The following is a 20,264-nucleotide window of genomic DNA, read 5'->3' as shown; positions in this document are numbered from 1 at the left end:
CGAAGGAACTTCATTGTTTCTACCTCCCTCCTTATTGTTGTTTCCTCTTTAACAAAAGTCAGACCATATATCATTAATAGTCTCAATTATACTAAATGTTGAATAAGAAAGGTATATCGAATAGACAGCTTACAGACTACTCTGTCGCATTACCGTTAACTCCTCATATAAGGTGTGCAAAAGGGAATTCTAATACATTTTGAATTGAAAGAGAAACATTTTGCAATAAGTCAATAATACATTAAAAAATATCATCCAGAAAATAATAACCAGTCATAATGACTATGAAGGAGAAACCAGTGGAAACCATCGATGTTAATCCCAAACCTAAGTCAAGGGCTCATATTCCCAAGATATCACGACAGTACAAGAATGATTATACCGGTCTAACATACAATTTAAAATCTTTTACTTACGACATTGTCGTTTTCCTTTTTAATATCCTTTTTACAATTTTCTTTAGGGAGATTAAAGTCCGTGGTGGTTATAACATACCACCGAACGGTACACCAACAATTTTAGTCTGTGCTCCTCATGCGAATCAATTCATTGATCCTTCTCTAGTCATGACCACTACGAGGAAACTCGCTGCTACTCATGGTAGTTCAAGAGGTAGACAAGCTTGCTTTGTAACTGCCGCCTCCAGTTTGAAATTGAAATTAGTAGGGTTTTTCGGTCGTTGTATGGGGAGTGTCCCCGTAGAGAGAGCTCAGGATAATTTAAAACCTGTCTCCTCAAATATTGAAATTTATGCTCCTGACTTAATTAACAATTCAACTTTAATTAAAGGTAGATGTCGTACGGGAGAAAACATCTCACCTCAATTTACAAAGAGGTTCAATGCAAAAGGTTTACTTGGATTACCAAATTATTTAAGCAATGCTCAAATTGCAAAAGTGGTTGATGATGAAACTATAATCTTATCATCTCCTTTCAAATCTTCCAATCCGAAAGTGAGAGAATATTTAGAGGAAGGAACCACTTTCAAATATGCTAAACCAATTGATAATACTCAAGTGTTCCAAAACGTTTTTGATCATTTACATACTAAGGGTTGCGTTGGTATTTTTCCAGAAGGTGGGTCACATGACAGACCTTCTTTATTACCAATAAAAGCAGGTGTCGCGATTATGGCATTAGGTGCTGTTGCCGCAGATCCATCAATGACAGTTTCTGTCGTACCAGTCGGATTACATTATTTCCATAGAGATAAATTTAGATCAAGAGCTGTATTGGAATATGGTGAACCAATTTTAGTTAATGGAGAAATGGGTAAGCAATATGCATTGAATTCAAGGGAAACTGTTTCTAAATTATTGACAAAGATTACTGATGCGCTATTTTCTGTTACAGAGAATGCTCCTGATTTCGACACTTTAATGACTATTCAAGCTGCCCGTAGATTATATCAACGTTCCAAATTGACACTAAGTTTACCTGTCATTGTCGAGATTAATAGAAGATTACTTGTTGGTTATTCTAAGTTTAAAGATGACGAAAGAATTATCAATTTGAAAAAAATGGTTCATGAATATAATGATAAATTATTTGCAATGGGATTAAAAGATCATCAAGTTATGTCATTACATACTGGTCCATTAGAAACAATAAGATGTTTATTTTATATTGTTTCAAGAGTAGCAAGATTATCTGTGTTTTTTGCTCTATCATTACCGGGATCTATATTATTTACACCAATTTTCGTTGGTTGTAGTATTTATTCCAAGAAAAAAGCAAGAGAAGGTTTAAAGAAATCCTTAGTAAAAATTAAAGGCACAGATTTATTAGCTACTTGGAAACTTATAGTTGCATTAATTATGGCCCCAATTCTTTATGTCACGTATTCGTTAATGTTAGTTTCCATTGCATCCAAAAATGAAATATCAATTTGGGTTCCGTCATCAAGTCCAATCATCCAATTCTTTTATTTTTATGCCATACTAGTCTTCATTTCATATTCAAGTTTGAAAACTGGTGAAATCGGAATGGATCTTTTCAAATCATTACGCCCTTTATTTATTACATTATTCTATCCTAAGCAAAAAATTGAAGAGATTCAAACAACGAGAAAGAAATTGAGTTTAGAAATTACAACTATTTGTAATGAATTAGGTCCACATGTATTCAAAGATTTTGATCAATTTGCAACTACCAATAAATTAACTGATGAATCTGATAGTAAATTGACAGTTAGAGGTCGTCACCAAGAACAAACTCCTGATTTCCTAAAGATTCAACATGATTCAATTCGTGGACGTAGTAGTGATAGAGACGTTGGTTCTAGTAGATCTTCTTCTGTAGGGTCTGTCGTTTCAAGAATATCAAGTGCGTTGTCTAGAGTCAATTCTAGAGGTTCATTGTCTAATGTTCCAATTTTATCAGAGGGGAGGTCAAATTACCGATATGTTTATGATTCCTCTTCAAGTGATAGTGATAATGAAGATGCTACGGGAAATTCGAAGATCACTTCTTTAATTAGAGAAAAATGGGAAGCTTCTCATGCAAAGGGTGAATAAGCAACCAATCAATATAATCGAGCGTTATACATTGATTGAAACGAAAAAATACAACAAAAAAAAAAAAACAATAAAAAAAATTCTACCATGAACATTTAAATACATATTTCTAGCGTCAGGTAGTTTGCGAGCAGCCCTGCCATGCATTATATATATATATATATGTACTCTTGATACTAAAACACGTATTCTAAACTTCGTTTTAAATTGTTTATGTTGGAAGTAGCTTAATCTTCTACCAATTGGTATTTCATCTTTAAGAATCCTATTTAGTTTAATCCTTAATTCGGTCTGTGGATCACCTCGCAATATATCAGATACGAACCATACATCACAATCTAATTGAACCATCTCAAGTGCACCTTTCAATACACCACATAATATATTTGAATACCACAGTTCCTTCATCGCATCCATAGGTAATTCCACAAATTCACTCAATGGATTATCAATCAAAATTAATGAGAACGCTTCCTTTTTCCTATCCCAATTAGTTATTTGCGGTGTAATATTCAAAAAAATTTTAAATGCACATAAACTAATAACTTCACTCGTATTAACTAGATTTTCACAACGTGGTAATGCAGTTCTAGCTAAAAAATCTTCAATTAATCTTACACCAATATTATATCCCATTGAAAATAAATTTTCATTCACTTTTTCAAAATCACGTTGGAAATCATTACAAAGTTGAGATACTATTGATCCGTACGTTAAAGTGAAGAGCTCTGTATTTATCTTTTCTGTCTTATTCTTCCATATATCCTCACCTGTTAATTTTAATGATTTTATTTGTGATGATGATGAGCTTGTTGCCGATGTGGTGCCACTAGGTTGAGGTTTCGACATTTTTTTTTCTTTCGTATTGAATGTTTAAAAGAAATCAATTCCAGAATTCTTCTTCTTGTTTTAATATATTTTCAGTTTGGCTTAGGATATCTTCAAATGCGACCTGTTGCCAATAGTATCAAATCTTGTCTTTCTGTTCCTCAAATTTGGATTGACTTTCTCTACTATGTAAAATCATTTCATTTCTCAGGGGTTCTAGTTTGTTTCTACTTTGTTTCATATTTACAGTTTGTTTCCTGTTTAGAAAATAATTTGGACTGCCCTCCTTTCAATACTCTTTTAGGCAACAACGGGTGACTGGGTGTCCCTTTTGGGTGACCTGCATGATCTTCTGGGCCATTTCTCTTTTAGGTAGGTGGCACATTTTTAAGAGCTGTGCGACCACACCCTTGGACGTTTCGTTCGTGGACGTTAAAATATCTTAATCCGTTTTTGCGTCACAATTTGTGTTTGATGTCAATCTGTTGTGACATGTTGGGACCTTTCAATTGTAAGTTACGACTTGCTTTACCTTTCTGGTGTTGCGTTACATGAGGTTGACCCCATGAAATTCAATAGCTGATTAAAGATTAGACTGTTATTTGAAGTATTCAATTTCAATACGGTAACTCACCAAGAATTGTTCGCTGCCATCAATTGGCATCATCGAGTCATCGCATGTGAAACCCTGCGGCAAGAGAGGGAAGAATATCAAAGTCCGAAATTCGAAGAGTTTTCAAAAGTAATACTTGTTAGCCTTAAAACATTACGATTAATGGAAACATTATCATAATGAAGAAATGAGGACAACTACTAAAACTTCTCAAAAAGGAGCTTTTTCGTTAATGTTCTCATATCATATTAACCTCAGGAGGGAAAGAGGCTATTTTTGTTTTTTTATACACATTAACTCTATGTAAAGAGATTATAGGAGTTACTACAGCTCACATACCACTAGAATGTTAAACATCATCATTTTTGGCTTATATAATAGTAATTCTTAGTTTGTTTCTGGGTCTTTTGTTTAAATATTAACTGTTATAGAACCTGCTTTTCCAAAAGTACTCTCGCAGTCTGGAACAACCTTTCCCTTCTTGTGATAACTAAAGGTACCGGGTTTAATGCAACTCTTTACCATCTATAATGATAATGTGAGAACCACATTCGAACTAAATTATTGAATGGGACATATTTTTTTCTTCTCAAATCATACGATTTACAGCAGTCAATTTTTTTTATAGACATTCAGACTCAGAAACCCAAGCATTTACATTATAAGCAAGTTCGAAGAATAATAAATTTCGTTTTGTTTTTACGTTTCATTAAAACGAAAAAGTTGAAAAACAGTGTATATAAATTCCAAACTTGTTGTATTTTCTCCATTTACTTCATCAATTATTTATCAAAAGACGAATATTCTTTTTGTTGAATTAGAAAGAAAACCAAACCAAAAAGTTTTTAAAAAAGAAAAAAGAACATTAACAATGAAACTAGTAACACTAACACTAATCCTTTGTTTATGTAACAGCGTTCTCGGGAAAGAAAAAGAAAAAGATATTGCCTTGCCAGATATCTTGAACAACGACGATGCTCTTGCATATTTGGGCATGCTTAAAGATAAGCATGCCCAGACGTTGGAAGAAGAAATGGCTCATATGAGGGAAAATGGTGAAGAATTCAAGAAGCATTTAGAGTTTCAAAAACTCCTCGAAGAAGACAAGAAAAAAACGTGGTATATCAAGAATACTACATTAACTGAGGTTGATGAGAGTTTCTTCAATAACTTGAAGAATAAGCTCGCGGCTTCATTGCCAGGAAAGGCCGGTAGCATGCTTAAGAAGGTAAAATTCCAAAACCTTGGTCTTTACATCTTTGGTATTGGTGAAACTAACATCTTCGATGATTTAGAGATTTAAGGTAATCTTTATATAATTGTACTTTTAATTTGCTACCCTTTTTAATCCTAATAAATACTTTCTATGGACAAAATGCATACTATTAAATATTCTTTAGTACCTTTTGTTGGAATTTTTTATACTTAAGTCTAAAAAAGGGTTTAATAATAAAGACAATCAATGATACAAAATTAAAAGAAAACAAAAAGTGGTCAAGGAAGCAAAACATAAATGGCCCATCACCAGAAATAGTACCGGAGTTCAAAGTTTTGATAGCGCCTTGTTCTTGTTAAGCTGCTTATGTTTTTCCAAATCTTTTTGAAGGAGTCGCTTGGTTTTTTTATATGTAAATATTTAACTTTTAATAGGTTTTCAGATGACTTTGAAAGATTACACCATATGGCAATTAACAGGACGATGTATAAATGTTTTTTCTTTCACAGAATGAGGCTGAATGAGCTTTTATGCTTTATAAAATTATGTTGATTCTCTTAAACTTTAAATGGAAAAAAAATGAGGCGCGCATAATGATAAAGTTTAAACCCTTTTAGGAAAGAAGTAAATAGAAACTTTTCAAAGGGAACATTAACACTGGAGACAACGCAGCATGCAGGTTAGTTATGTCATTAATTGCCTATATTTAAAAGAGTAACTTCCTCATGACGGACCTAACTCACATAATTTCCAAGTTTGATAAAAGAAGGTTAAATATTGACAGGATCAATCAGCGAGGAGTGTAGTCAATCAGTCTTAATCAATTGAAGAAACTAATGGTAGAAAACAAGATAAAACACACAGGTAAGATCAGTAAAAGAACTGGTAAAACCAATAATCCCATTAGTGCTAGACAGCTTATGGATTTAAACAACTTAAAAGAAACTAAGGACAAGACTGGAGATGAAACGGTACCGAATCAAAAATCGAGAACCATGAGTATGTGCACCAATATAACGAGAAATGTTCACGATACTATAACACCAATTAAAAAGAATTGCACAACAAGACTAACCTTCCATTCTTTATTATCGCTTGAGCAGCAGAAGGATGGATTTCAAACACCTGAAAGTAAAATACATAACTCACCTCTTTTGGAAACAAAATCAAAAACTCATATTGAAGATAGCGTAATAAGGGGAGAAAGTATTATAAATCCAAAGACACCAAGACGTACGTTATTATCGCCAATTATACTCACAAATTGGCTTGACAGAACTTCGATCTACTCACCATCAAATGGTTCCCGCCTTCTTTTCAAAACGAAATAAATAAAGTTTCCGTCCTAGAGAAATAAATGTATAATTATGTATGCTTAAAGTTCTGACAAATTCCTGTATATTTAGTCATATATCGAGTTTATCTATGCTATTACATGTACATTATACGCGAATGAGTTTCTTACCAATGTTTCAATTCAGTACCTTCTGGTGGAGCAGGTTTCACAAATTTCTTAGATACCTCTTCCCAATTAGTATTTAAAGTAGTACCATTACTTTCAATGAATGATTTCATCATTGCTCTTTGCGTTTCAGGATCAGCACCCGCATATAGTTTTTTGAAAAATGCATCTGCTGAATCTCCTTCTTCATCATCGTCGTTGTCTCCATATGCAGCATCGTTATTATCAAGGGTTAATTTAGACCAATCTGTTTGTTTCCTAGATGACGATGGATAGCTCAAATTAGTACTACTGCCGGTACTAGGCGTTGATTCAAATTGCTTAATTTCTTGTTTATCATCATTGCCGGCAGATTCCAAAGTTTTCCATTGAACTGCATCTACTTTGGTGAAAGTAAATTCCATTTTTTTGCTGTATAATTGTACGTTAATTGCGTCTGGATCAATTTCATGAGATAATTTGGCATTATATTGGAATTCCGAACTTGTGTCAGGAATAGGATATGAGACATTTAATGTTCTTTTATCTTTGGAAGATAATGTTGTTTGAATGTCTTCTTTAGATTTAGGTAAACTAGCGGTAAATAAAGATAATGTTACTGTCTTAGGTGTTTGGTACCAATCTGTTCTAAATTTGGTGGGCTGTGGTATTTCTGGTAATGCTGCTGGAACTGCCTTAGGAATGCTAGAAGTGGGAGTCGGTGTGACTTTTTGTTCTTTCAATTCACTCTTCGTGGTTGCGGTCGGAGCTGTAGTAGCTTGTGTTGATACATTAGTTTTCCCTTTGTTCTTGGTTAATTTTTCCAGTTTTTTATTCAGTCTAGATTCCCAAAGTGGTAAAGTTGGATCAACATAGTCGTATTCTTTACATTTATCGAAATATATCTTCGAATCCTGATATTTTTTCAAATTAAAATAATGAATGAAGAATCTGAAATAAATCAAACCAATCTTAGAACGAATACCTCTATTTATTGCCAAATCTAGCGCTTTGTTTAACAATTTCTTAGCAGACTCAATCGTCTCTTCATTATGCCATTTTTCATTTGCGAAATATAGTTTCTCCAATGAAGCTGCTTTGTAAATACTAGCATTCAAATTTTCGGGTGATTGTTCCAATATACCGTTATATAATTCTAATGCATTTTCAGGGTTCTTATGATCATATAAAGTCTGGTAAGCTGTTTTCAAGTCTGATTCAATCGTCATTTCTTACTATTTTATAGGTAAGTGCTTACTTTTTTATTGTTATCAAGAATGCTTTTTGCGTAAGAGTATATGCAAAGACACCTCGGAGACTAATCAGTTTGTTCTTCTTTGTTCCTTACATATTTCAACTCAATTTAATGTAACTACAACACTTCCCTGTATTCTAGATTTAACGTATTTGGTGTTATACGTAAGTGATAAAAATCAGGACACCACACTGTATTAAAGAAATATTGAAAATTTTGCGGTGAAAATAAATCGATGAGCTTTGATTACAGATATATACAATACAAAAGACCAGGAATATCAGCCATTACTATCATCTGCCATTTAATCGAAGTAAAACTATTTAGAGGTTAGTACTTCAGCGAATAAAAATGACTGAAGAATTTGGGAAAAGAAAAAAAGTACAAGCCCCTCACATAAGAGCGCTTGTCCTTGATGCTACACCATTAATCACGAATTCCTATACGCATTATCAAAATTATGCTGAAGAATTTTATACTACACCAACTGTTTTTCATGAAATCAAAGATGAACAAGCTAGAAAGAATTTAGAAATTTGGAAAGATTTAGGTGCATTGAAATTACTTCATCCTAATCAAGTGTCCATTGATAAAGTTAGTAAGTTTGCTAAATTGACTGGTGATTACTCGGTTTTGAGTGCTAATGATATTCATATATTGGCTTTGACTTATGAATTGGAAACTACATTGAATAAAGGGGATTGGAGATTGAGGAAAAATCCAGGTGACTCCTTAGATCATTTGAATGAAACTGAAACAACTAAAACAAGTAAGACTAAAAAAAGTATTGATTCAGATAAGAAAAAGAAGTTATATCCAACCATTGCTAAGCCTGTTACGATTCCAAAAGAAACGAAAAAAGAAGGTGAACAACAACAAGAAGTAGAAAAAGAAGAGAGTGATTTGGTGAAAAAGAAAAAGAATCGTAGAAGAGGTGGTAAGAAACAAAAGGCAAAGAGAGAAGCATTGTTAGCTGCAGCAAACACCACAGAAGGGGACGTACCTTCAAAAGAAGAAGAGGAAGAAAAGAAAGACAACATTGAAACAGTTAATGAAGGCGTGGCCGTCGAAGATACAATTACCGAAACTCATGAAAAAGAAATACAAGGAGAGGAAGAAGAAGATAAGGATAGTGCTAGTTCCAAGGATTTAACGGAAGAATTCTCAGAGGCAGATGACGACGGAGATTGGATTACTCCAGAAAATTTAACTGAGACAATAATAAAAGATAGTGGAGAGGATACTACTGGATCACAAGGTGTTGAAGCCATTGATACTGACCTAAATGTTGCATTAACTTTACCAAAGAATCAAGTGGCTTTAGCGACAGGTGATTTTGCAGTGCAAAATGTTGCATTACAAATGAATTTAAATTTGATGAATTTCATGTCCGGTTTAAGAATTAAAAGGCTTCGTAATTATATGTTAAGATGCCACGCATGTTTCAAACTATTCCCAGCATCTAAAGATGGTAAAGTGAAACATTTCTGTCCATCATGTGGTGGTCAAGGAACTTTATTAAGGTGTGCTGTGTCTGTTGATTCTGAGACTGGTAAGATTACACCACATTTGAAAGCTAATTTCCAATGGAATAATAGAGGGAATAGATACTCTATGGCAAGCCCTCTATCAAAGAATTCTCAAAAAAGATATGGTAAGAAGGGCTATGATCACACTAAACAAAATCTACAACAGCAAAAGCAAGGTTCAAATTTATTGAGAGAAGATCAAAGAGAATATGAACAAGTGATGAAGCAAGAAGACTGGACAAGAAGGCATAATGAAAAAGTGCTAAATAATTGGATTGGAGGTGGATCCGCTGATAATTATATTTCACCCTTTGCTATTTCTGGTCTGAAGCAGCATTCTGTGCGTGTTGGTAAAGGTAGATATGCCAACAGTAGTAAAAGGAAATAAGACAATTGTGTAAAAACAAAAATTATATATCCTATTCTCACCTATTTAAGTAACATATCACCAAAAAATGTAAATTATAGACTTACTTTACCATAATTATTTTTTCGTACACACATATTTTTATATATGGTTGTTTATATTATACATTCTTTTTAATACATTATAATTATTATTATAATTATCTATATTCATGCTAAATGCGGAGGGAGTAATAGATTTGGAATACTGTTCTTGATGTAATAAACATGGCCACAGTTTCTACATTTCATTTGACCTTCCACTATATTGGTTTGAATTAAAAGAGTGTGGAAATCTTTCAATATGATCATATCTTCTTCAGATAATTCATCATTATCTTTATTAAATACTGGTTTTTGTTGAGGTAATGAAGTATTACCTAAATCACTTGCCACCATAAGGATTGCGCTCCAATCGAGTCTATCCATTAGATTCAACAGAAATTCAGGATTGAATTCGATACTTTCATCTTGAACTAGTTGACATGTAGAACCATCGTATTGTAATGGGAAATTATCATTACTTGTATCACAAGCTTTCACTGAACATTTCAAAAAATTGGTTGTTAAAAATTTCATTTTTTTTGCGTTGGTTGGTTGTCTCGTTGGATCAAATATAATTGGTTCGTACAAGTAGAAAGAACAATAGCCTTTTTCTTTAATATCGTGTTTTCTTCAATGCAATTTAGGTAGTTGATGAACTTCATTCATTCCCAAAAAGTGAAATTTTTCATTTTATTTTTTTCTGCAAATTTTAGAAGTTTCTGGGATGAGATGGATTCCTCTGCGCGTTTTCTTTGCTGCAATGCGTTAACCATCTGGAGTACTAATAGGACAAAGGACGTTACATATGTAGGCTACATTACTTGACTAGATTACATATATTTTTACATTCTTTTTAGTAAATTCAATATCTAACTACTTATCAATTTGGTTTAATGCCTTCTTGCTAAATAAAAGTTTAAAATTTAATGACATAGGGTTTACTCTGCTTCTCAGATTTCGTTCATCTTCACCCCGGTAATAGTAACAACATTTTAACTACTGATATATGTAATGTACAGAAGTAGAGTGAATACCATTTTTCGAACCATCCAAGATATCTTATCAGCTCAGGTATTGACGTCGATTGTGTCAGATAAAACCTCCATTCAATTTAACGCACTCTTCCACAGGATTCAAAGCTAAACTCTCGGAAGTCATTGCTTCTTGAATGTGTCTGCGTTTATCGCCACCGGAGGAAGCATATGTGATCAACAATCTACTCAAATACTTAAGGTTTGGTTAAGTTATTGTTAACGCTAGTGGAAGACATATTAATTTCCCAATTCAATATGCTGAAATACCAATTCTTAAAGATGAAAGTAGTCAAACCTCCGGAACTAGTTGACAGGTACTCCACTTTTCATTCAAAGGTGGAGAGGTTAACATAGGGAAAAGAGATATCGGCGACCTAATTGATCGACTAGGCTCTGATTTTCAAGTACGTAATAACGATTCGAGTTTCCATTGTACACATCAGTGAAATCATCCACCAACAAAGACCGAGATTTCTAATTGTTGAAGCTTCCATAAAAGAGAATATATTTATTACAAGATAACATAATACTACGAATAGATCACGGCAATGCACAAGGCCAGTCCGACGAGTTGCCTATGAATCCACTTTTGAATAACATTAGTTTTTTGTATATTGTTCCCTTCTTACGGCGTCTGTAGCCCTAGTGTGACACAAAGCGAAAAACATCAGGGTTCAGGGACCTAACCCTAGAATTGCCCCCTCATCATGCTCCCACTCCGTCTCCCCGCCCCGCACGTCATCACGACGTAAAATAAAAAGAAAATAAAAATAAAAATAAATGGCGAGGCCTGTGCTTCCAAATAAACTGGAGGCACAGACACCGAAGAAAGGAGGAAGGAAGGGAAGGAAGACCTGACAATGGGGACAAAAAACACCGCACAATTCGCTTTGCTTCTGTTCCGGACTAATTAGGAAGTCGCCACTACTAGTTACTAATTACTATACGTAGTGCCTTATAATAATATAGCATGAATGTATAAGGAAATAAGGTAATAAGGTACATTGTAGAATACAGACAGAGGAGCAGGTCAAGCTAAACAAGTATAGAGTCAAATTAATAAAAGCTTTAGAGAACAACTGCTGCTGCTTTGGACCAAAATTAAAGATACATTCACGGTACTCTCATTTCAAGAGACTTATAATAGTGGCATATCATTTATTCACACAATAAAGGGGAGGGAAGAAATAACACACAGTAATCATATACAAGAATTTAATATGGCTAGTGACACTGAAAACCATAACAAGGAACCAGAACTCGAACGTTCCGCCGAGAAGAGAAAACAACATGAACAGTTGCCTCATTTGAGAACTACTACTACTACTTCTCCTACTACGGCCACAGATTGTCCTACAAACATTTCGAAAACAACTATGACAAACAACAACAATGTAACTACCCCAATTTCTACTAAATCTGCTACTCCAAGTACGAAATCTATCATGAACGTAAGTGGTACTTCCGGTGCTGTCGTAAACGCAACGCCAGAATCCGGTTTGAAAAGAGCTCCTGCAGTTACCTTTAGTGACTCAAGGGTCTCCTTAAAAGACTCTTCTTCAACAACTCATGATGGTACATTAAATGACACTTCTTTAAGGAAAAGGAGTCCATTAAGAGCAGAGGTATCAAACATACATACAAGCTCTAATCAAGCAAGACCATTATCTCCTCCATCAGGGCACACTGCAATAACACCAACAACAACAACAACAACAACAACAACAACACGAGATTCTACAACGACAACTAAACATCCATTGAAAGTGGAAATACCACAGGAAAATTCAATGGAATTCACGGAATTATTGAAAGGGAAATTAGAAACTGCTAAAATTGAAGAACATGCTCATTTCCTTGTTGAAGATTCATTACATACCCCTTCTTCTGCAAGATCTCCAATCACGAGTCCAAGAACTTCTATCTCAACGGGAATGAATGATGTTCCTATATCTTTCAACAACAATATCATCAATACTAAAATACAACCTCCAATAATGCCCATTACTACTACTACTGCTACTAATACAACTGGCGTAACAACAACAACGTCGATAAATTCAGGTGATGGTATTTCCTTAGAATCAGTAATGGAAGATGATCAAATACCACATAGTATAGCACCAAATATACCGAAAAGAGAAACAGCTAAAAACATTGACCCAAGATTACCACAAGATGATGGTAAATTACATGTCTTATTTGGTGCATGTGGATCATTAGCAGTGTTCAAGATAAAATCAATGATTAAAAAATTAGAAGATATTTATGGAAAAGATAAGATTTCAATTCAGGTGATCCTGACCTACTCAGCCACGAAATTCTTCACAAAGAGATACCATAAAAAATATAACAAATCCGCTCCATTAATTGACTCCCCTACATCCGAACAACAACAACAACAACAACAACATGAACCAACTGCAAATATGTCAATGGCAACTAGAGCAGAGCAAATGGAATTACCATCCCATATCCAAGTCTGGACAGATCAAGATGAATGGGATACATGGAAACAAAGAATGGACCCAGTCCTCCACATTGAACTTCGAAGATGGGCAGATATTCTCGTTTTAGCACCATTAACAGCAAACACATTATCAAAGATATCCCTAGGAATATGTGATAATTTGTTGACGTGCGTCATTAGAGCATGGAATACAAATTTCCCCATCTTTTTAGCCCCTTCTATGTTTAGTAGTACGTATAATACGTTGATGACGAGGAAACAATTGAAAATTATTAAAGAGGAAATGCCATGGATTACTGTTTTTAAACCTTCTGAGAAAGTTATGTCATTTAATGGAGATATTGGACTTGGTGGTATGATGGACGCGAATGAAATCGTTGATAAAGTGGTTATGAAATTAGGTGGGTATCCCAAAGATCAAGATCAAGATGAAGATGATGATAACGATGATAACGATGATAACGATGATGATAATGCAGATCAAGAAAATAATGATGAAGAAGAAGATGACGGGGACGATAATGACGACGATGATGACGATGATGACGATGATGACGATGATGACGATGATGAGGACGATGATGAGGACGATGACGATGATGACGACAAGGAATCCAATGAATACAATGAAACCAAGTCAAATAATGCGAAAGAAGAAACGCCCAATAACAAGACGGTATAATAACTCAATTTTATTCATCCATCAACAATATAAAAGACGCTTCACTTACTTTTCATACATTCCGAATCATATCCTTATTTGTTAAAAATATTATAGTAGTTATGACAAAAAAGATAATAGTATTGAAATTTTCTATACGTACTAGCATAATCTATAATTTTCTGTTTAAAATGTTCTTATTCATTCATTCATGAAATTTGTTTTCTTCTTCCTTTTTTTTTTTTAATTCCTTTTTAGAATCATTCTTAAGACAAGAGATTCCCTTAATACTGTCTCACGTCAGAAGTTAATGAAAGTAGAAACATTCCAAATGATTTTTTTCAAACTGGGCCTTGTTTTGATTAATATATGATAATATAATCACGTTACACAAAGGACACTCACTTCCTTCAAAACTTCTCAAAAGTTCCATCTTATTTGGTGCCACAGTTTTGTTCTTGTTTTTTTCTAACTAATAGGACAAAAATACCTGGCGCGGTCTCATTTTGAGAAAAGACACCGGCCCGGTCACATTTTTTAATATGAATTTTTGGAAAATTTGAAGAGCTTACTAATGTAATATCCATATTTTGAAAGAACTTTTTCAACTTCACGAATAATCTATCCCAGAGAACTAATTAAACATAAAAACGAGGGTGTAATTATTTCTTAATTCATTCATTTTTGCTTGCAAAGTTTTCTCAAGTTCCATTTTTTTAGGCACCGTGAAACCAACAACTTTCTTAATAGAATAGACAAAAAAGTACCTATATAACGAAGATGTCTACTCCAAAGATTACATTACTATTGATTCATCCAGCTGTCACAACTACTCCGGAATTAGTTGAAGATTTCAAAAACAATGCACCAAAAAGGAATTGGAAGGTGGTTAATCAATTTTTAATCAATAAAATCAATGATGGTTCCATCAAATTGAAGAACAACGAATATGATATAATTCATTACATGACTCCAGAAGCTCGTGATTCCATCTTATTTCCAAAGAAATTGATCCCTATTTTGAATTCTGCTTTGAAAGATAACGGTTTATTATATGGGTTAAGTGATACCTACAAGATCGATGCCCTTATTAACGGATTCGAAATCAAGAATAATGATGCCGCCGCTGATTTGGAAGCTTATCATTGGGTTAAAAAACCAGATACTGGAGCTAAGAAGACTGTAGCGATCCCATTGAAGTCTAACCCTACAACTGCTGCTGCCTCTTCAGGTGCAAAGAAATTACCAAGTTTCAAAAAGGCATCTGCCTCATCATCATCCGAGGTTAAGAAACCGTTGCCCACTTTTAAGAAACCCTCTTCGTCCACAACCACAACTACAAATACCAAGAAGAAGTGTGTGTGTAAGGTTCATCATACTGCGGAAGATAATGATGATGATTTAGATGATGATGAAGAAAGTGGGAATTCTGATGTCTTTAGTGATTCTAATAAGGCTCAATTCTTTGATGACTTGGATGATGAAGAATCTGTTGAAGAAGAAGATTTAATCGAAGAAAGAGACAATAACGGTAATATTACTATGATTATATGTGGTAAGAGTCAAACTAAGAAGAAGAAAGCGTGTAAGGACTGTTCTTGTGGTATCAAAGAAGAAGAAGAGGAAGAAATTGACAACATTAGAAGTCAACAAGATAACGTGGTTAAATTTACTGAAGATGAATTGACTGAAATTGATTTTACTATTGATGGTAAGAAGATTGGTGGTTGTGGTTCATGTTCTCTTGGTGATGCCTTTAGATGTACAGGTTGTCCATATTTAGGTTTACCAGCTTTCAAACCTGGTGAAGCTATCAATTTAACCAGTATTTCTGATGACTTGTAAGGCGACTTCAAACAAAGTAGCAAACACAACGGTTGTTTTTTATTTATGACGAAAATTTAGAGAACAGGATTTCAGGCTACTGCGATTTAAAGTAACTTTACTGAACAAAGTTTATTGGAAAAACTTTGCGCTAGCTAAAGGTCTCATTTATAATACTGCTTTATTTCAATATGGCAAGTTAAGTAAAAACAGATTATAAATGATTGACTATGGAATTGATTTATATATTTAAGTGCTGTGATATATAATACTATATATCACAATAAAACAAGAATCATTATAAAAAGACACATAATATCATATTATTTACTCGTTTTTATACGTTTATACAATTATAAAGTATCCTTGTTTTAATGTAACTTTACGGTCTATAAATTTTCTTCCAAGACTTTTGTAACTGCATGGAAAACATCATCTACAATCATTGTTGGTTTACAATAGGTTAACTCATCACTTTCACGGTAAACACCTGTTTTGACTAAACAACTATCCCATCCATAATTCTGAGCTCCAATGATATCACTTGCTGGATTATCACCAACCATAAATACCTTATTGAATGGTGAGGGACCCTGTGCGACCTTAATAGGTTCCCTAGTTGATAATAATAACTTATGTCTCCAATTTACTAAAACATCATGAGCGAAATCGTAAGTGAATTTCGTTGGCTTACCAATGGTAGTATCTTCTAACGTTTTTTGATCATTCATTTCTGCATATAATTTATGAACTAATTGACGGAATGCACCTTGACCAAATCTATTCAATGAATATGGATTAGCCCATAATAAATCTTGGTTAGAAAAAAATATCGGTACTGATGGAGTTCCCGATTTTTCAATTCTTAAAGTATTTAACATACCATTTTCAGAATTAATTATATCTGAAATAATTTGAAGATCTGCTGCCCAGTCATGAGGATCATTGAAAACTAACACTGCGTCGAATTTTTTACTATCCAAATTAGAAATTTCTCGAGAATATTCATTCAATTGTGCATCCGATAACCCACTAAACGGTGTAATTGATCTATTATATCTAATGATATCAGTTTGATGTATGACATCTTTAAACCCATATCTTTCAGCTACATGTCTGACGGAAGGTGTGCCCACTGCCAAGATTCTTTCAAATTTATTAACTAAACCTTTATAAGGTGAATGACTTAAGACTATTTGTTCTGGAGATATTTCCGTATTCAGTGTTTTAGAAATAAATTGAACTCGCTCACGTTCAGTGGTACCACCGCCATTCGTCAATAAAATATATGGTATCTTAGATTTAGTCAATAATTTTAATGCATCTGAGGCTCCTGGGATGGGAGTTTTACCTCTTAATAACACACCATCTATGTCGAAGGCAAACCCAATTTGCCTTGAGGATGTTTGACGGAACCTTCTGAACATTGACTGGTTTTTCTATAGCGGCGTGTGTGTCTGTTTCTTCCCAAGCTAGGTAGGAAGCTATCTACGTATGCATGTTCGTGGAAATATGTTGATGATTATAAATCATTGAAATTTTCCATCAGTCATTCAGTCATTTTATTTCCGTTTGAAGTCCGGAGTTTTCGAAAGCGCTTTCCTTTTTCTCATCGCCTTGTTGAGAATATAGGATTATGTAAAAGGAAAAGTAGATATGTTTAATAAGAATACAAAACATTATGCATTATGGGTGTTTAAATAAATAAATAAATAAATAAATTAATAAATAAATAGTTCAGTAGTTAAATAGAATGTAGGACCTATAATCAATAGTCTTATGTTCTGGTATAAATTCAAAATAATTTAGAAAGATCATTGATCTCGAACGCCTTATAACCCTCCTCCATATAATATTTGGAAGTGGAAGAAGAAGAATCAAGTGAATTCAAATATTCATTTCGTATCAATGCATTAACTGCGTTCCCTACAACCAATAATCCAGGTGGTCTAGATCCAATTTCTTCAATAACCTGAGGAACATATTTCAATTTTGTTCTTGTAACTCTTTGATCAGGACAAGATGCTCTCTCCACTATAGCTGCGGGTACATCCCCATCCCAACCATTCTTAATTAAATTATCAATCAATTCTTCTGATCTATGTAAAGCCATTAAGAAAACAGTGGTACGAGTTCGAACAAATTCAGGTATAACTGGGAGACTACCTTTTCTTCCTGTACCTGTACATATCAAAACTTGATCCGCTATGGCTCTTTGTGTAGCTGGAATCTTTGATACTACGGTAGATGCTAATGATGAACTTAACCCTGGTAAGACTATCGGTTCAAATCCATTTTCTTGAAAGAATAAGAATTCTTCACCGCCACGACCAAAGATATATGGATCACCTTGCTTTAAACGAACCACTTTTTTATCATTTTGTAAAGCAGTGAGACCCATTTGTAATAATTCTTGTTGTGCATGTTCTGCATTTCCGGGGAATTTCCTTGCTATGAACGTTTCTGTTTCTGGAGGAATTAAATCTAGGACTGCTTGTGGGACTAATTTATCTGTTAGGATTAGATCTGCTGTTTTGATTTCGTGTAATGCTCCTATTGTTAGCATGGATATGGAACCTGGTCCTGCTCCAACTAATGATATGGACCCCTTGGATTTTGTGGTAGTTTCTTTTTCTTGCAATTGTATTTGTACCTTTTCCCCAGATGAAGGAGATGGTGATAACTTTTGCTGTTTTGAAGGTATAGATGCGAAATCATCGTCATCGGTTGGTGTCTTGGTCACTTTTTTGTTTGTATTTATGTTGGTAGTTCCACTTGCCATGGTGTCAGATAATTGATCAATTGTAATATCTGCTAATTTTGATAATGGATAATATTCCATGATTTGAGATAACCATCTTGTTCTTTTCAATTTTTGATCTTTACTAGTCATTTCAAATTCTTTAATTAATTTATTGAATTTATGACTTTCCCACGAATCATTATCCAATCCGTACCCCAGTTTATTAATTGATAATTCTGTAGAAAAGAATTTTTCATTTAGTAATATTTTATGATCTTCATTTATAATTTGGTCTCTTAATTGACCCATATTTGTTACGATTTCGGAGATATTTGATGGTAGATTATTAACTATTTCTCTTTTAATTCTATTCGCTAAGATATAACCTCTACCATTTGTTGTCACGGAGATTTGTAACCCACTTCCCTTAGGGTCAATATATGTAGGTAACATTGTGAAAGTCGAATATTCCGGTCTTTGGAATGTATTTATAGGTATTCTTAATTTGATACATTGATTATGAATATCTCTTGCTAAGAGGGTATCATTTGGTGGTAAATTTATGAATACACGGTCCACAATGTTACTTACTAATTTTCTACCTAATTGAGTTAAATCAGATAATTGGAAAGGTCTATTAAGTAATTTAAAATTTGGATCATGAGCAAATTCAATGGATAATTTTTTATAATGAGATTGTGAAGTTGGATTAATTATTATTGGTGATGCACCGGATTTTAAAATTGATTTTGCTTTCCTAATGGTTTGAGAACAGGAATCTTCACCAGTTCCAATCAATAAATGTACTTCATTTACTGAATTGGTAGAGGTTATTAAGGGTATTGGTTCATATAATTGTGTCATGTTAGGATGCCAGAATTGACTTTCTTTTTACGGTATGGATGTCTACAGAGGGTTTAATGGGAAGAATATTAGAGAGTACGTTGTACAGTCTCTGTTTCAACTATATATATGGACTATAAATTCACAATATCCGAAGATTCAAAAATTCAAGAATTCAAAAATATATATTATATTACTCATCAATATAAATATAATTGGATGCATTATACTTGCTTGCAATTGAATCATCTCGAAGTGGGCTTACCTACGTACAAACGTACGTACTGTACTGTATTTTTCAAACTGATGGTATCCCTCCACAGTTTATGAAATTTTCAGTTTTTTTGATGTCAAAGTGAATCATACATATATGATATATCCGGTGAAACTGAGCGGCGGTCTCTTTGTTGTCGTTTTTCCCAGTTGTGTTGACTTTCAGTGAGCAAAAAAATGGAAATAATTGTGTGTCCTGGTGCGGTGCACGGAATGTGTGTGTGTCTTTCCTTCTGTCTGTGTAGATGTCACGTGGCGCGTAATTTCCTTTTGATTAGTTCAGATCACGTGATTCAAATAATTGGTGGTGGAATCGCATTCCAACGGGACGACTTCTCATAGGGAGTCAGCCAGAGAACTCATCCTTGTTAGCTCAGTTGGTAGAGCGTTCGGCTTTTAAACAACACATTCGTTTAAACCAAGGATACCGAAATGTCAGGGGTTCGAGCCCCCTATGAGGAGTTCTTTATATTTTTTTTTTGCTGTTCCCTACTCACAATGAGTATGAGCGTCCTTTCAACAACCAACTACGCAGGTAATCATTAACCTTACTTGTGCTACAAGCTAA

The 20,264-nt window shown here is 34.0% G+C and overlaps 11 protein-coding genes and 1 non-coding gene across 12 annotated transcripts; 7 read left to right on the top strand and 5 right to left on the bottom strand.

The window, feature by feature from the left end:
• Window positions 1-278: 278 nt before the first annotated feature.
• On the top strand, window positions 279-2,516 carry GPT2 (bifunctional glycerol-3-phosphate/glycerone-phosphate O-acyltransferase GPT2; the record flags this gene model as incomplete). Its single annotated transcript, XM_003671441.1, has 1 exon — window positions 279-2,516. One exon carries the CDS (start codon window positions 279-281, stop codon window positions 2,514-2,516), a length of 2,238 nt encoding a protein of 745 aa, XP_003671489.1.
• Window positions 2,517-2,540: 24 nt separating this feature from the next.
• On the bottom strand, window positions 2,541-3,365 carry BET3 (TRAPP complex core subunit BET3; the record flags this gene model as incomplete). The annotated part of the gene is made up of 1 exon (XM_003671440.1): window positions 2,541-3,365. One exon carries the CDS (start codon window positions 3,363-3,365, stop codon window positions 2,541-2,543), a length of 825 nt encoding a protein of 274 aa, XP_003671488.1.
• Window positions 3,366-4,828: 1,463 nt separating this feature from the next.
• Window positions 4,829-5,260, top strand: NDAI0H00700 (uncharacterized protein; the record flags this gene model as incomplete). Its single annotated transcript, XM_003671439.1, has 1 exon — window positions 4,829-5,260. One exon carries the CDS (start codon window positions 4,829-4,831, stop codon window positions 5,258-5,260), a length of 432 nt encoding a protein of 143 aa, XP_003671487.1.
• A 749-nt stretch (window positions 5,261-6,009) lies between these two features.
• NDAI0H00690 (uncharacterized protein) lies at window positions 6,010-6,504 on the top strand (the record flags this gene model as incomplete). The annotated part of the gene is made up of 1 exon (XM_003671438.1): window positions 6,010-6,504. The coding sequence occupies one exon, from the start codon at window positions 6,010-6,012 to the stop codon at window positions 6,502-6,504; it is 495 nt and encodes a 164-aa protein (XP_003671486.1).
• A 130-nt stretch (window positions 6,505-6,634) lies between these two features.
• On the bottom strand, window positions 6,635-7,843 carry SGT1 (co-chaperone SGT1; the record flags this gene model as incomplete). The annotated part of the gene is made up of 1 exon (XM_003671437.1): window positions 6,635-7,843. The coding sequence occupies one exon, from the start codon at window positions 7,841-7,843 to the stop codon at window positions 6,635-6,637; it is 1,209 nt and encodes a 402-aa protein (XP_003671485.1).
• Window positions 7,844-8,220: 377 nt separating this feature from the next.
• NOB1 (rRNA-binding endoribonuclease) lies at window positions 8,221-9,786 on the top strand (the record flags this gene model as incomplete). The annotated part of the gene is made up of 1 exon (XM_003671436.1): window positions 8,221-9,786. The coding sequence occupies one exon, from the start codon at window positions 8,221-8,223 to the stop codon at window positions 9,784-9,786; it is 1,566 nt and encodes a 521-aa protein (XP_003671484.1).
• Window positions 9,787-9,974: 188 nt separating this feature from the next.
• Window positions 9,975-10,382, bottom strand: TRM112 (RNA methylation protein TRM112; the record flags this gene model as incomplete). Its single annotated transcript, XM_003671435.1, has 1 exon — window positions 9,975-10,382. The coding sequence occupies one exon, from the start codon at window positions 10,380-10,382 to the stop codon at window positions 9,975-9,977; it is 408 nt and encodes a 135-aa protein (XP_003671483.1).
• Window positions 10,383-12,102: 1,720 nt separating this feature from the next.
• SIS2 (phosphopantothenoylcysteine decarboxylase complex subunit SIS2) lies at window positions 12,103-14,034 on the top strand (the record flags this gene model as incomplete). Its single annotated transcript, XM_003671434.1, has 1 exon — window positions 12,103-14,034. The coding sequence occupies one exon, from the start codon at window positions 12,103-12,105 to the stop codon at window positions 14,032-14,034; it is 1,932 nt and encodes a 643-aa protein (XP_003671482.1).
• Window positions 14,035-14,793: 759 nt separating this feature from the next.
• On the top strand, window positions 14,794-15,858 carry DRE2 (electron carrier DRE2; the record flags this gene model as incomplete). The annotated part of the gene is made up of 1 exon (XM_003671433.1): window positions 14,794-15,858. One exon carries the CDS (start codon window positions 14,794-14,796, stop codon window positions 15,856-15,858), a length of 1,065 nt encoding a protein of 354 aa, XP_003671481.1.
• Window positions 15,859-16,226: 368 nt separating this feature from the next.
• NDAI0H00630 (uncharacterized protein) lies at window positions 16,227-17,264 on the bottom strand (the record flags this gene model as incomplete). Its single annotated transcript, XM_003671432.1, has 1 exon — window positions 16,227-17,264. The coding sequence occupies one exon, from the start codon at window positions 17,262-17,264 to the stop codon at window positions 16,227-16,229; it is 1,038 nt and encodes a 345-aa protein (XP_003671480.1).
• A 368-nt stretch (window positions 17,265-17,632) lies between these two features.
• Window positions 17,633-19,444, bottom strand: MET1 (uroporphyrinogen-III C-methyltransferase; the record flags this gene model as incomplete). Its single annotated transcript, XM_003671431.1, has 1 exon — window positions 17,633-19,444. One exon carries the CDS (start codon window positions 19,442-19,444, stop codon window positions 17,633-17,635), a length of 1,812 nt encoding a protein of 603 aa, XP_003671479.1.
• Window positions 19,445-20,095: 651 nt separating this feature from the next.
• NDAI0Htrna9K lies at window positions 20,096-20,158 on the top strand. The gene is given in 2 exon segments: window positions 20,096-20,158; window positions 20,122-20,158. It is a non-coding gene; the product is annotated as a tRNA-Lys (tRNA).
• The last annotated feature ends 106 nt before the right edge of the window (window positions 20,159-20,264 follow it).

This window comes from Naumovozyma dairenensis, chromosome 8, assembly GCF_000227115.2.
Source record: "Naumovozyma dairenensis CBS 421 chromosome 8, complete genome".
NCBI classification, from domain to species: domain Eukaryota; kingdom Fungi; phylum Ascomycota; class Saccharomycetes; order Saccharomycetales; family Saccharomycetaceae; genus Naumovozyma; species Naumovozyma dairenensis.
The sequence above is the reverse complement of the archived record's forward strand: the minus strand, read 5'-3'. Positions and strand labels throughout refer to the sequence as shown.